General features: G+C 46.5%; 1 protein-coding gene across 3 annotated transcripts in view; it reads left to right on the forward strand.

Moving 5' to 3' along the window:
* The window catches only part of HUS1 (HUS1 checkpoint clamp component), a 189,620-nt gene that overhangs the window by 87,292 nt on the left and 86,578 nt on the right, over nt 1-15,750 (forward strand). For all 3 annotated transcript variants that reach the window (XM_063922640.1, XM_063922639.1, XM_063922641.1), the window contains 2 exons: nt 211-285; nt 11,140-11,242. In XM_063922640.1, the coding sequence (XP_063778710.1) occupies nt 211-285; nt 11,140-11,242 (178 nt within the window). The remainder of the gene's footprint in view (nt 1-210; nt 286-11,139; nt 11,243-15,750) is intronic.

The following is a 15,750-nucleotide window of genomic DNA, read 5'->3' on the forward strand; positions in this document are numbered from 1 at the left end:
GAAAAATCAGACACTTGACAGTCTGCACGTGCAGTGTGCAGACTCAAGTCCAAAATGATAGAAATAAATAAATATATATAGCTTGTTCAAAAATGTGTGTATCAGTCAACTTTAATTACTCTTTTTCCTAATTTGAAAGTGCATGTCCTAATTTTTAAATGGGGTATGTTATATCCTTTTTTTAAATGTGTTTTTTATTTTTTTGCATAGGTAAGCATATATTTGCCACCAATTAAAACGATGAAGAGTGTTGTGGAGAGAATGAAAAACTTGAGCAATTTTATAGTAAGTGGTGTGGTATTGTTGTGGTGTTTTTTGTTTTTTTTATTCATGTGATTTGTTATTTGATATTTTTTAGATTTTTGCATTCTTAAAACTGTATTCACCTGCAAGAACAGAAGTAGCTTCTGCAATATTTTATTTATGGTGTCCGGCAATTGTACAGTTATGTAGACTTTGTAGAATTCATGTAGGTTTGGACTGAAATTACATCTGAATCGCAGGTACATTTCACTAGACCTTATGTTCATGCAAGAGACCTTTCAAACAGCAGTGGTAATTTGAAACGGATTTGTCGAAGTCAAAAATATTACATAAACAGAACATACAAACTCTACACATTATAAGTCGCTATACTTGCAAATACGCACAGTGAGCACAGCAATATATGGTAACACACGCATTTACACGGACATGCCACAGAGATGGATTCGACACTTATTTCATACAGTACATAACTATAATAATATCAAGCGCCAGACATCATGATGATTTAAAATTATATATAATGAAGTAATGTCATGTATGTGTATTATTTGAACGAAACCAGATACACCTGTCATATTTGGTATTAAAGCAAGCAGATTAATGTGTAGATTCATTTGATACTTGTTATAAAGTTATAGGACATTGCAACAAATAGTTATGATTAAATGTATGTAAGCTAAAATCACTTTTATTAGAACAATAGATATTTCAAACAGGTAGTGGACAGGAAGCTCAGGCCAGCCCCCTCAGACGTCCCCAAGGCTGAACCTGATCAGCACACGAACAAACCAGTGACTCATCATGAATGAGAATCCCCTCCCCAAAAAACTAGATAACACATTGCTGATCACACAGGAGTTCAGTTGCTGTATTGGACTAGACGATGATGGAGTTATTGCCAGATCAGTTCCTGTATTTATTTGCTGAGAGAGAGTGAGATATTAAGAGGAGGATGCATTGAAAGATATGGTAATTGTATCGCTGGCCTGTAACTTTATGTAACTGTATGTATTAACTGCTTACTGTATGAGTTGTAACTATAGGTATACTTTACATTGTAATTTATTGAATCCATATCCTTTTAATAACACATATATACATCAATGAGCTTTGGAACTCAGATAATGTGTGGGTGTATTGTTTTCTCTTATGGGATGCAGTGTTTTGCGATGCACAGCACACTTTTATCGTATATGGTAATAAGATGAGCCTGGCGTCTGCAGTATATATTAGAGCGGGCATTTTAAATATTTGTGAGAAAGCAATTTGGCATTCACAGATTGTAATACCGAAAGCTATAGTATACATACTGTATCCCCCCCCCCCCCGTGGGGGCCAGTTTGTTTTATTGTTTTCTGTGGGGGCCAATGTGTGTGTTTTCTCATGTAGAGGCCTATGTGTTATTTTTTACTTGCATTGTTTTTCATCTGCGCTTGCATCTGAGTTGCACCGCATGCATGTACTGCGATAGTGTTCATAAAAACTGCAGTACAGAGTCAGACACACGCACCAAAGAGTGTATTAGAAATGTGTTGGTTATTCCTGTGTGGTTACAGGGAATTGGCTAATAAGACGCAGATGTAACGGACTGTGGGCATGGTGCTGAAAGTGGTTACATATAAAGACATTTAGGGGGTCATTCCGAGTTGTTCGCTCGCTAGCAGATTTTAGCAGCATTGCACACGCTAGGCCGCCGCCCTCTGGGAGTGTATCTTAGCTTCGCAGAATAGCGAACTAAAAATTAGCAGAATTGCGAATAGAAAATTCTTAGCAGTTTCCGAGTAGCTCCAGACCTACTCACAGATTGCGATCAGCTCAGGCCGTTTCGTTCCTGGTTTGACGTCACAAACAAGCCCTGCGTTCGGCCAGCCACTCCCCCGTTTCTCCAGACACTCCCGCGTTTTTTCCTGGCACGCCTGCGTTTTTCCGCACACTCGCAGAAAACTGCCAGTTTCCGCCCAGAAACACCCACTTCCTGTCAATCACACTCCAATCACTTCAACGATGAAAATTCTTCGTTCGACGTGAGTAAATCTACTAAGTTTTGTGCTAAAATACTTACCGCATGCGCACTGCGTACCATGCGCATGCGCATTTTTGCCTTAATCGCTCCGTTGCGAAAATCGGCAATGAGCAAACAACTCTGAATGACCCCCTTAATTTCTTACATTGGAGGCTATGCTCTGGCAGATGATCTACAACTATCATAGGGCTGGTGAAAGTTACAATGGTGCGACCAATGGTGGTGTCTAATGACGCACAAAGCATGATTGCAGCGTCCGTATACACTGACAATGGGCGTCTCAGTCCTTGCTTATTTGGATGCACGGATGTACACCAGCGAAGGTCATTGTATCAGCATTAGCATAGAGTCAGACGCAACTGCATCAAAAGACGCAAGGAAGGCGGGTCATTCCATGTCCGTTCACCCAGCCATGGAACCCACAGACTCGGATTTTCATGTTATTTTGTACACTGGATACGTTTTCTAAAGAGATAATTATAATTAAACATTAAAATACCCATACAGGCAATCAAAATCCCATTATTTTTCTTTCATTGCCTTTTAAAATCTACTTTAAGGTTCAATTTAAACAAAAAGGGACATCACTCATCTGCCTTAGGTTGATAATGCTAATTAAACCCAATTTTTGTTATTTATTTTTTTTGCACCAATGAAAATTAAGTATGAAGTAAAGGAATGTGTAATGAACTCTCGAAGTCGGGCAAGATTGATGAAATTTTTTTTTTCTGGAATCTCCATATATTGATAAAGGGACTAAATTTCAAAGTGATATGTGAATTAGGCACTGTTGTGAATTTTTTTACAGATACATCTTACAAAAAACAAAGTATCAGTATTGGCATTCCTGAGCAATTTTTTGAAACTATGACCCCCTATATCTCAAAAACTGTGAGGCCTAGAGAAGAGTAGCTATGTGGTAGTATCCAGTGTACAAAGTATCATGAAAATCTGAGTCTGTGGGTATCATGTCTGGGTGAAGTGACCTGGAAGGACCCAGGCCGCAAGTGCATCCAACTCAGAATCAGACTTTATAAAGATGAATCCCGCCCCCTCAACAGACCCCACCATCACAACCTACCCCGCCACCGTTGGGGCTGCTAACATAAATTTCCAGGGCAGGTTTTACATCCCAGTCCACCCCTGCTAGTTTACGCCAGGAGTTGTGGCTTTATAGTTCCATCTGTCAGTAGACGGTGCTAAAAATGCACTGCAAATTTCATTCACCGTACAGTACATACTGTAGCTATTTACTGTGTTAAAGTATGGGGTTTTAAATGACCAGTGTGTTTCAGTATGCGTGGCTATGGATGCGTTTTACTTGTTGGTGCACATGCAAAGGTGAAAAGAGATGCGATTTAAGCTTTCATCCAACTCTACGTGTGCCCTACATTCTTTGAGTATTCTAGTAGAGAAGAGTGGAAATGTAGTATCTTTTTACTGTCTTTGCAACAATTTGTGTCTCTTAACATTTTGCAATATTCAATTAGTGCAGCTATAGGGTCCAAATTGCAATTCTAGTTTTACATAACCTTAATACCAAAGATACAGTAGTAAAAAGATGAAAGGGAAACTTTACCTACTGGTTGCATTAAAGGCATCACTTGCTTCAGCCAAGATGCTTGGAATAATACCTTATCTTGAAAAATACCTTGCTAGATTTCTCTTACGTCCTAGAGGATGCTGGGGACTCCAAAAGGACCATGGGGTATAGACTGGATCCACAGGAGCTTGGGCACACTGAAAAAACTTTGACTGGGTGTGAACTGGCCCCTCCCTCTATGCCCCTCCTCCAGACCTCAGGTAGACTTTGTGCCCAGGACTGACTGGACACTCACTAGGGGAGCTATCCTGAGTTTCTCTAGAATAGACTTTTGTTAGGTTTTTTTTTTTTATAGGGAGACCTGCTTGCTACAGGCTCCCTGCATCAAGGGACTGAGGGGAGAGAAGTCAGACCTACTTCTACTTAGTTAAGGGCTCTGCTTCTTAGGCTACTGGACACCATTAGCTCCAGAGGGTTCGATCACTTGGTTCGCCTAGCTGCTTGTTCCCGGAGCCGTGCCGTCACCCCCCTCACAGAAGCCAGAAGTAAGAAGTCGGGTGAGTATGAGAAGATCAGAAGACTTCAGGACGGCAGAAGACTTCGGTGACCAGGTACAGCGCAGCGGTAGCGCTGCGCTCCATGCTCCCACACACTTCACCAACGGCACTTGCGGGTGCAGGGCGCTGGGGGGGGGGAGTGCCCTGGGCAGCATGTTACTGGGTCTTGCAGGGCTGGCAGAAGGCATTTCGGTGCCCGGGCACCGTTTTTCAGTACCCCGCCAGCATTTCAAGTTTGAATTTTAGCGGACTGAAGCGCGCCGGGAAGGGGCTGGGCTTAGCCGCACAGCTCACCAGCGCCATTTTCTCTAATCCGCAGCCGCTGCATGAGATGCTGGCACGGGACCTCCAAGCTCCACTTCAAGTAACAGGGAGCAAATCGGGGGGGGGGGGGGGGGGGGGGGCACAGATATTTGATGCATATTTATTGGATTTAACTGCAGCGCTTTACATATATATCATTTGGTGGGATATATGGGCGCTGGGGTGTGAGCTGGCATACTCCCTCTGTGTTTTCTCTATCCGGGCTTCCTTGTGGGTCTGTCCCCTAGCTGAGGCAGTGTGTGTGTGTCGGTACTACGTGTCGGCATGTCTGAAGCTGAGTGTTATTTCCCGGAGGAAGTTGCTGGGGGCACAGATGCGGGTCTGGAGATGGCTCTGTCGGCACAGCCGACACCTGATTTGCTTACAATGTTAAGTGCACTTAATTCAAATGTGAACAAACAAGAAAAATGGAAGGCTGCGCTAGATTAATGTAATGTGACAACAATGATAATTCGTCTATTAATTGTACAATTTAATAATAAAAAATATTATCGCTAAAATAATGTGATAAGTATATCATAAAATACATGCAACATCAATATTGCTTAATAAAAACATACAGTTGGGGTATGAAGAAGGGTTACCCAATTAGCCAGCAATGAAGGAAGTTGGTAGGTGGAAAGTCCGTTCCAAAGTATTCCCCCAGGTTGGTCCGAGTCCGGTATATGTAGGTATTTGAGAGGTAAGCAGTGTCCCATATAGTAGCAAATTGCCGCTAGAGGATATGATGCTCCTGAATTTTGGATAATGAGCTCCTCATGCAGTGCGGTGTATGGAAATCATCGGTTCAGTCTGCTATTGGAGTCCTCAAAATACGTATGATGATCCGGAACTTGGAGCGGGTGGTTCGGTCTTCCAGCAAGGTATATCTGGGACCCAAGCCAGATATACCTTGCTGGAAGACCGAACCACCCCCTCCAAGTTCCGGATCATCATACGTATTTTGAGGACTCCAATAGCAGACTGAACCGATGATTTCCATACACCGCACTGCATGAGGAGCTCATTATCCAAAATTCAGGAGCATCATATCCTCTAGCGGCAATTTGCTACTATATGGGACACTGCTTACCTCTCAAATACCTACATATACCGGACTCGGACCAACCTTGGGGAATACTTTGGAACGGACTTTCCACCTACCAACTTCCTTCATTGCTGGCTAATTGGGTAACCCTTCTTCATACCCCAACTGTATGTTTTTATTAAGCCATATTGATGTTGCATGTATTTTATGATATACTTATCACATTATTTTAGCGATAATATTTTTTATTATTAAATTGTACAATTAATAGACGAATTATCATTGTTGTCACATTACATTAATCTAGCGCAGCCTTCCATTTTTCTTGTTTGTTTACCTTGTGGGGGTGACTCCCCCTTAATTTAAGGCAGCAGCTCGGTGAAACACCTTATACCTAAAGCGCCCGAGTACCCTTTGGGTCAGGCCTGGCCAACCTGTGGCTCTCCAGCTGTTGTGAAACTACAAATCCCAGCATGCCCTGCCACAGTTTTGCTAGTAGGGAATGCAAAAGTCGTGGCAGGGCATGCTGGGATGTGTAGTTTTACAACATCTGGAGAGCCACAGGTTGGCCAGGCCTGCTTTGGGTAATCAAACCTCTATTAATTCAAATGTGGCCTCATTGTCTACAAGATTAGATAAATCGGAGTCTCAGACACAGGTGTGGAGGAAATCCATGGAGGATGCTTTGTCTCAGGTGCAGGCCCCGTCAGGGTCACAAAAGCGGTCGTTTACCCAGTTGGTAGATACGGATACCAACACGGATTCTGATTCCGATGCCGACTTCACTGAGGCTACTCTACACCCAAGGCTAGTTAAGAGTATTCAGTACATGATTGTGGCTATTAAAGATGTTTTACATATCTCTGACGAACCTGCGTTGCAGGAAACAAGGATTTGTTTGTTTAAAGGGAAAAAACCTGAGGGGAAGTTTCCCCCCTCTCATGAAATGAATACTCTTTGTGAAAAGGCTTGGGAGTTGCTGGACAAGAGGTGGCAGATTCCCAAGAGAATATTCATGGCGTATCCTTTCCCCTCTGATGACAGGGAAAAATGGGAGTCGTCTCCGAATGTCGACAAGGCTCTATCCCGTTTGTCTAAGAAGGTGGCGCTTCCGTCCCCTGACACGGCAGCTCTCAAGGATCCGGCGGATTGCAAGCTGGAGACGTCTCTGAAGGCCATTTTCGCTAATACGGGTGCATTGCTCAGACCTGCTGTGGCGTCGGTGTGGGTGAGTAGTGCTATTGCTAAATGGGCTGAAAATTTAACTGCTGATATGGATACCCTTGATAAAGATAATGTTCTTTTGACTCTTGGTTATATCAAGGACGCTGCAGATTACCTGAAGGATGCGGCGAGGGATGTTGGTCTCTTGGGATCAAGAGCCAATGCCATGGCGATCTCGGCCAGGAGGGCGCTGTGGATCCATTAATAGAATGCTGATGCCGGCTCCAAGAAAGCTATGGAAGCTCTCCCCTTCAAAGGTAGTGTCTTGTTTGGTGACGGCTTGGCTGACCTGGTGTCTACCGCGACTGCGGGTAAGTCATCTTTTCTTCCTTATGTTCCCACACAGCAGAAAAGGGCACCCCATCAGCAGATGCAGTCCTTTCGTCCAAATAAATACAAGCGTGGAAAAGGTTCGTCCTTCCTCGCTTCAAAGGGTAGAGGAAGGGGAAGTAAGTCGCCTGCAGTATCAGGCGCCCAGGACCAAAAGTCCTCCCCCGCCTCTACCAAGTCCACCGCATGACGCTGGGGCTTCCCTGGGGAAGTCCGGACCGGTGGGGGGCCGTCTGTGGAGCTTCAGTCAGGTCTGGGTTCAATCAGGCCTAAATCCTTGGGTCCTAGAGATAGTATCTCAGGGATACAGGCTGGAGTTTCAGGAGATGCCCCCTCACTGGTTTTTCATTTCGGCCTTACCAGTATCTCTTCCGGACAAGGAGGTGGTGAAGGCAGCAATACAAAAGTTGTGTCAACAGAGGGTCATTGTTCCCGTCCCAACGGGGGGAGGGGTTCTACTCGAGCCTCTTTGTTGTTCCGAAACCGGACGGTTCGGTCAGACCGATTCTGAACCTAAAATCCCTCAATCCATACTTGAAAGTTTTCAAGTTCAAGATGGAATCTCTTCGAGCTGTGATTTCCAGCCTAGAAGGGGGCGATTTTATGGCGTCAGTTGACATAAAGGATGCCTACTTACACGTTTCGAGATATCCTCCGCATCAAGCTTTCCTCAGGTTTGCGATACAGGATTCTCATTACCAATTTCAGACGGTGCCGTTTGGGCTTTCCACGGCCCGAGGATTTTCACCAAAGTCATGGCAGAAATGATGGTTCTCCGCAAGCAAGGGGTTACAATTATCCCGTACTTGGACGATCTCCTGATAAAGGCGAGGTCCAAGGAACGATTGTTGAGAAATGTGGATTTGTCTCTGTCTGTTCTGCGACAACACGGTTGGGTGCTAAATTTGCCAAAGTCTCAGTTGATTCCGACCACTCGCCTGCCCTTTCTGGGCATGATTCTAGACACAGAGTTACGGAGAGTGTTTCTTCCGGAAGACAAAGCTCTGGAACTACAGACAATGGTCAGGGAACTTCTGAGGCCGACAAGTGTGTCGATTCATCAATGTACTCTGGTTCTGGGGAAAATGGTTGCGGCGTACGAGGCCATTCCGTTTGGCAGGTTTCATGCCTGGGTGTTTCAGTGGGATCTGCTGAGCAAATGGTCCGGGTCTCACCTGCACATGCACCGGAAGATAAGTCTATCTTCCAGGGCCAGGATTTCTCTCCTCTGGCGGCTACAAAGTTCTCACCTCCTAGGAGGGCGCCGGTTCGGAATCCATGACTGGGTCCTACTGACAACAGATGCAATTCTCCGAGGCTGGGGCGCAGTCACCCAAGGAAGAAATTTCCAGGGGAAATGGTCGCTCCAGCAATATTGTCTTCACATAAATGTTGTTCGAGTTAAGAGCCATTTACAACAGCCTGCTACAAGCAAAAAGCCTTCTTCAGGGTCGACTTGTCCTGATCCAGTCGGACAACATAACAGCAGTGGCGCATATAAACCGTCAAGGCGGAACAAGGAGCAGAGCGGCTATGGCGGAGGCCACAAGAATCCTTCGCTGGGCGGAACAACACGTGAGCGCTCTGTCAGCAGTCTTCCTTCTGGGAGTCTACAACTGGGAAGCAGACTTCCTCAGCAGACACGATCTCCATCCGGGAGAGTGGGCTCTTCACCAAGAGGTATTTGCAGAAGTGACGAAGCGTTGGGGAATTCCGCTGATCGACATGATGGTGTCTTGCCTCAACAAGAAGCTTCCGCGGTATTGTTCCAGGTCAAGGGACCCCCAAGCCAGTGCAGTGGACGCCCTGGTGACTCCGTGGGTGTTTCAGTCGGTGTATGTGTTCCCTCCGCTTCCTCTCATTCCAAAGGTGCTGGGAATCATTCGACGAGCAAGGGTTCAGGCAATTCTCGTCGTTCCAGATTGGCCAAGAAGGGCCTGGTATCCGGATCTTCAGGAATTACTTGTGGAAGATCCGTAGCCGCTTCCTCTAAGAGAGGACCTGTTATTGCAGGGACCATGCGTGTTTCCGGACTTACCGCGGCTGCGTTTGACGGCATGGAAGTTGAACGCCAAATCTTAGCTCGTAAAGGTATTCCCGGGGAGGTCATCCCCACTCTCCTTAAGGCTAGGAAGGAGGTTACGGCGAAACATTATCACCGTATTTGGAGAAAGTATGTTTCGTGGTGCGAGACCAAAACTGCTCCTGCGGAGGAATTTCACTTGGGTCGCTTTTTCCATTTTTTGCAGGCAGGCGTCGATGCAGGCCTGAAATTGGGTTCCATCAAAGTGCAGATTTCGGCTTTATCTATTTTCTTTCAAAAGGAATTGGCCGTCCTTCCAGAGGTTCAGACTTTTGTGAAGGGAGTGATGCATATCCATCCTCCGTTTGTGGCGCCATGGGATCTTGATGTGGTCTTGCAGTTTCTTATGTCTTCCTGGTTTGAACCTTTGCATAAGGTTGTGTTAAAGTTTCTCACTTGGAAGGTAGTCATGCTGTTGGCTCTGGCGTCTGCCAGGCGAGTGTCAGAGTTGGCGGCCTTGTCTCACAAGAGTCCGTACTTGATCTTCCATTCGGATAGAGCGGAATTGAGGACTCGTCAACAATTTCTCCCGAAGGTGGTTTCTTCGTTTCACATTAACCAACCTATTGTGGTACCTGTGGCTACGGATGCTGTGGCAGTTCCAAAGTATCTTGATGTCGTGAGAGCCTTGAAAATTTACGTCGCCAGAACGGCTTTTGCCAGGAAAACAGAGGCGCTGTTTGTCCTGTATGCTTCCAACAAGATTGGTCATCCTGCTTCTAAGCAGACTATTGCACGCTGGATTTGTGGTACGATTCAGCAAGCTCATTCTTCGGCTGGGCTACCGGTACCGAAGTCAGTAAAGGCCCATTCTACCAGGAAAGTGGGCTCATCTTGGGCGGCTGCCCGAGGGGTCTCGGCACTTCAGCTTTGCCGAGCAGCTACGGGGTCGGGTTCAAACACCTTTGCTAAGTTTTACAAGTTTGATACCCTGGCTGAGGAGGACCTCTTGTTTGCTTAATCGGTGCTGCAGGGTCGTCCGCACTCTCCCGCCCGTTCTGGAGCTTTGGTATAGACCCCATGGTCCTTTTGGAGTCCCCAGCATCCTCTAGGACATAAGAGAAAATAGGATTTTAGTACCTACCGGTGAATCCTTTTCTCCTAGTCCGTAGAGGATGCTGGGCGCCCATCCCAGTGCGGACTGTTACTTGCAGTGTATTCTTGCTGGTTAAATTAGTTTACACACGGGTTGTGTATTTGTTGTTTTCAGCTTGTTGCTGTTGTTAATTCATACTGTTATCTGGTTTCTGTTACTCCGGTTGTATGGTATGTTTGTGGTGTGGGCTGGTATGTTTCTCGCCCTTAGTTTAAACAAAAATCCTTTACTCGAAATGTCCGTCTCTCCTGGGCACAGTTCCTATAACTGAGGTCTGGAGGAGGGGCATAGAGGGAGGAGCCAGTTCACACCTAGTCAGTCTTTTCAGTGTGCCCAAGCTCCTGTGGATCCCATCTATACCCCATGGTCCTTTTGGAGTCCCCAGCATCCTCTACGGACTAGGAGAAAAGGATTTACCGGTAGGTACTAAAATCCTATTTTATAATATGATTTTAAGAAGAATGTATTCTATTTCTACTAATTAACATGTTCCAGTAATTCCTGAAAACATAAAAATACAAATGACGTAAATTGCCTTGTAAATATTTTTTCTGGAAACCAAAGCATATGAAGCGGAGGTGATGTACAGTTTTCTAATACATCTTTTGTAATAGTCACACATGAATTTAAGGTCAACTGAATAGACTTTTATTTATATTTGAAAGGTTATTGAAGCCAATGGCAATGGAGAAATTAACTTGAAAATAGAGACTGATCTAGTGTCTGTTTCAACTCATTTCAAAGACCTAGGAAATCCTCCATGGGGTGGTAAGTAGTTCCACATTTTTTTCAGACGTTATTTTTTGTTTAATAGTATATAATGTGGATCAGGTGTACTTTTGAACATCACCGTCAAAAGAATTGGAAAATTTACTAGAATCTAATTTTGCTCAGAAGCTTCTGCCATAAATTTTTGTAATGCAAAATCAGACCAGATGAAAGAAGAATGTACAAAGTAAAAGCTCATGTTCTCAGACAGTTATCTTAGCTGGGAATAGAGTATGCACCGGATAACTACCTCAAAAATTAAATCTGGATATTTTCATGGTTTCTATTGGCCGATGCATTCTATTTAAGATTTTCATACTGACTAAAGGTTACAAATCTATAGATATAATAAAACTGTATCTGTACATAGCAATTATTTCTCTTACGTCCTAGAGGATGCTGGGGTCCGATTTAGTACCATGGGGTATAGACGGGTCCACTAGGAGCCACTGGCATTTTAAGAGTTTAATAGTGTGGTCTGGCCCCTCCCTCTATGCCCCTACTACCAGACTCCGTTTAGAAAATGTGCCTTAGGAGTTTTCTTAGGGTTTTTTGTTTTTTTGTTTTAGAGTTTGTTGTTTTACAGGGAGGCTGCTGGCAACAGCCTCCCTGCTTCGTGGGATTTAGGGGGGTGCGGGAGTAGGAACCAACTTAATAGAGAGTTAATGGTTCTCTATCTCCGCTGACAGGACACTGAGCTCCTGAGGGTGATGATTGCAAGCCCACGAGGCGACCGCTTACTCCCGCAGCATGGCCGCCACCCCCTAACAGAGCCAGAGGAAACGAGAGTGGTGAGTACGGTGCCGGCGTCCCGGTTAGCGGGTCGCCAGCGGGTATGGCGACACAAGGGTTGGAGCGCAGCTCTGAGGGGCTGCGCTCCGGTATGGCTCAGCAACATCTCTGCATGTAGACGCTGGAGGGGCGTCCTGAGTCGGCAGGTTAACCCTACACTGGTCATTGCGTTAACAGGGGCTAATCCCGATGTTAACATGTAATATCCTCAGGCCAGTTTAAATAATAAGTGCGGGAAGCCGCACGCCAGGTCAGGGGGCGGGGCTTCCTTTCAGCAGATCCAGCATTCACCAGCGCCATTTTCTCCCTGCAGATTACACAGAACGCTGACAGGGAGCGCTGCCCTCCACATAACTCCAATGCCTCACGGTACCAGGGTGTTATAGACAGGGGGAGGGGGCGGAGTGTGATAACAGTACTGACTGCTCTATTAAGGGTAGTTAGTTAGCACTGGGTTTTTATTATAATAACTGCCTACAGGGGCGCGGCTCCTTATACTCTGTGACTCTCTGAAGGTGCTCTGGGGGAAACTGTATCTGACAATTTCCTGTGTGTGTGTGCAAGTGTATATATCTCACGTTACAATGTCTAAGGACTCTGTCCTGCGCTGCAGGGTATTTATTTTCTCCAGAGGAGTCTATTCCATGTACTCAAGACTGCAATATGCTTTCTCAGCCTTCTGCATCCGAACCCGCATGGGTGGATTCTTTAAGGGGAATGATATCCCAGATCTCAACGAGGATGTCACATACTGAGAAAGTGACTCAGTTTTTGAGGAAGACTGTGGAGGGGTTGCAATATCCAGCCCCCACTACTTCATCAAAAACCCCACCTACATACCCACTTGCCTTGAAGAAGGGACCAGGCTGTCCCGAAACGCGCGTTGGAGATACCTTGTGGCGCTGCCCACCCCCTGGACGTTTGTCAGACTGTTTTCCTGATTGCCTGGAAGGGAATTCGATCAGAGGAGCCACCAGCAGGGTATTTCCCGGGGTACCCTGCCTTTATTTGACACCTGCGGCTCCTCCACCTGCATCGGTAGGATCACATTCCCCCCATGGTCTGTTCCCAGTCCACTTGTTTTTTTATGTATTGCTTGTTTTCTCTAACGTCCTAGAGGATGCTGGGACTCCGTAAGGACCATGGGGAATAGACGGGCTCCGCAGTAGACATGGGCACTTTAAGAAAGACTTTAGACTCTGGGTGTGCACTGGCTCCTCCCTCTATGCCCCTCCTCCAGACCTCAGTTTTAGACTGTGCCCAGAGGAAGATGGGTGCACTGCAGGGAGCTCTCCTGAGTTTCCTGCTAAGAAAGCATTTTGTTAGGTTTTTTTTCTTATTTTCAGGGAGCTCTGCTGGCAACAGACTCCCTGCATCGAGGGACTGAGGAGAGAGGAGCAGACCTACTTAAATGATAGGCTCTGCTTCTCGGCTACTGGACACCATTAGCTCCAGAGGGAGTGGAACACAGGTTCGTCCTGGGCGTTCATCCCAGAGCCGCGCCGCCGTTCTCCTCACAGAGCCGGAAGAAAGAAGACTACTGAGGCGGCAGAAGCCCTCGGGTGCTTCACTGAGGTAACGCACAGCACTGCAGCTGTGCATCATTGCTCCCATACACCTCACACACTCCGGTTACTGTAAGGGCAGCAATAGAATACCTCTCCTATGGCAAATGACTATATACATGTACAGGTGGGCACTGTACATGTATATAAAAGAGCCCCTGCCATATTTTATTAAGTTTGAGCGGGACAGAAGCCCGCCGTCGAGGGGGCGGGGCTTCTCCCTCAGCACTCACCAGCGCCATTTTCTCTCCACAGCACCGCTGAGAGGAAGCTCCCCAGACTCTCCCCTGCTTGACACACGGTGAAAGAGGGTTTTAAAGTAGAGGGGAAGGGCACATAATTGGCGATTATACATTACAGCAGCGCTACTGGGTAAACATTCTGTGTTTTTCTCCGGGGTCATATAGCGCTGGGGTGTGTGCTGGCATACTTTCTCTCTGTCTCTTCAAAGGGCCTAAAGGGGAACCTGTCTTCAGAAAAGAGTGTCCCTGTGTGTGTGGAGTGTGTCGGTACGCGTGTGTCGACATGTTTGACGATGAAGGCTCGCCTAAGGAGGAGGGGGAGTGCATGATTGTCAGGTCACCGTCGGCAACGCCGACACCGGACTGGATTGATATGTGGAATGTCTTGAATGCTAATGTAAATTTATTGCATAAGAGATTAGACAAGACTGAGGCTAGGGATCAGTCAGGTAGTCAGACCATGCCTGTCCCAGTGGCACCGGGACCTTCTGGGTCTCAGAAACGCACATTATCCCAGATCACTGACACAGATACCGACACGGATTCAAATTCCAGTGTCTACTATGAGGGTGCAAAATTACAGCCAAAAGTGGCTAAAGGTATTCGTTACATGATCATTGCTATTAAAGAGGTTTTGCATATTACTGAGGAACCCCCTGTCCCTGACACGAGGGTACACATGTATAAAGAGAAAAAGCCTGAGATCTCCTTTCCGTCCTCATTTGAGCTAAGCGAATTGTGCGAAAAGGCTTGGGAATCTCCAGACAGGAGACTACAAGTTCCCAAAAGGATTCTTATGGCGTATCCCTTCCCACAAAAGGACAGGATACGATGGGAATCTTCGCCTAAAGTAGACAAGGCGTTGACACGCTTATCCAAGAAGGTGGCACTGCCTTCCCAGGATACTGCTACCCTCAAGGATCCTGCGGATCGTAAGCAGAAAGTTACCATGAAGTACATTTACACCCATTCTGGTACTATTGTTAGGCCGGCTATGGCATCGGCCTGGGTTTGTAGTGCTGTCGCAGCATGGACAGATTCCTTGTCTACGGAGATTGAGACCCTAGATAAGGATACCATTCTAATGACCCTAGAGCATATCAAGGATGCTGCGTTATATATGAGGGATGCTCAAAGAGACATTTGTTTACTAAGCTCCAGAATAAATGCTATGTCTATTTCTGCTAGGCGACTCTTGTGGACCTGACAGTCGACGGGGGATGCCGACTCAAAGCGGCATATGGAGTCGTTGCCTTACAAGGGGGAGGAGTTGTTGTTGTTTGGAGAAGGCCTCTCGGACCTTGTCTCTACTGCTACGGCTGGTAAATCGAATTTCTCTGACGTCCTAGTGGATGCTGGGAACTCCGTAAGGACCATGGGGAATAGCGGCTCCGCAGGAGACTGGGCACAAAAGTAAAGCTTTAGGACTACCTGGTGTGCACTGGCTCCTCCCCCTATGACCCTCCTCCAAGCCTCAGTTAGATTTTTGTGCCCGGCCGAGAAGGGTGCACACTAGGGGCTCTCCTGAGCTTCTTAGTGAAAGTTTAGTTTTAGTTTTTTTATTTTCAGTGAGACCTGCTGGCAACAGGCTCACTGCATCGAGGGACTAAGGGGAGAAGAAGCGAACCTGCCTGCTTGCAGCCAGCTTGGGCTTCTTAGGCTACTGGACACCATTAGCTCCAGAGGGACCGAACACAGGCCCAGCCTCGGAGCTCGGTCCCAGAGCCGCGCCGCCGGCCCCCTTACAGAGCCAGAAGCAAGAAGAGGTCCGGAAAAATCGGCGGCAGAAGACATCAGTCTTCAACAAGGTAGCGCACAGCACTGCAGCTGTGCGCCATTGTTACTCAGGCACACTTCACACTTCGGTCACTGAGGGTGCAGGGCGCTAGGGGGGGGCGCCCTGAGCAGC

The sequence above is a fragment of the Pseudophryne corroboree genome, chromosome 5 (genome assembly GCF_028390025.1).
Source record: "Pseudophryne corroboree isolate aPseCor3 chromosome 5, aPseCor3.hap2, whole genome shotgun sequence".
NCBI classification, from domain to species: domain Eukaryota; kingdom Metazoa; phylum Chordata; class Amphibia; order Anura; family Myobatrachidae; genus Pseudophryne; species Pseudophryne corroboree.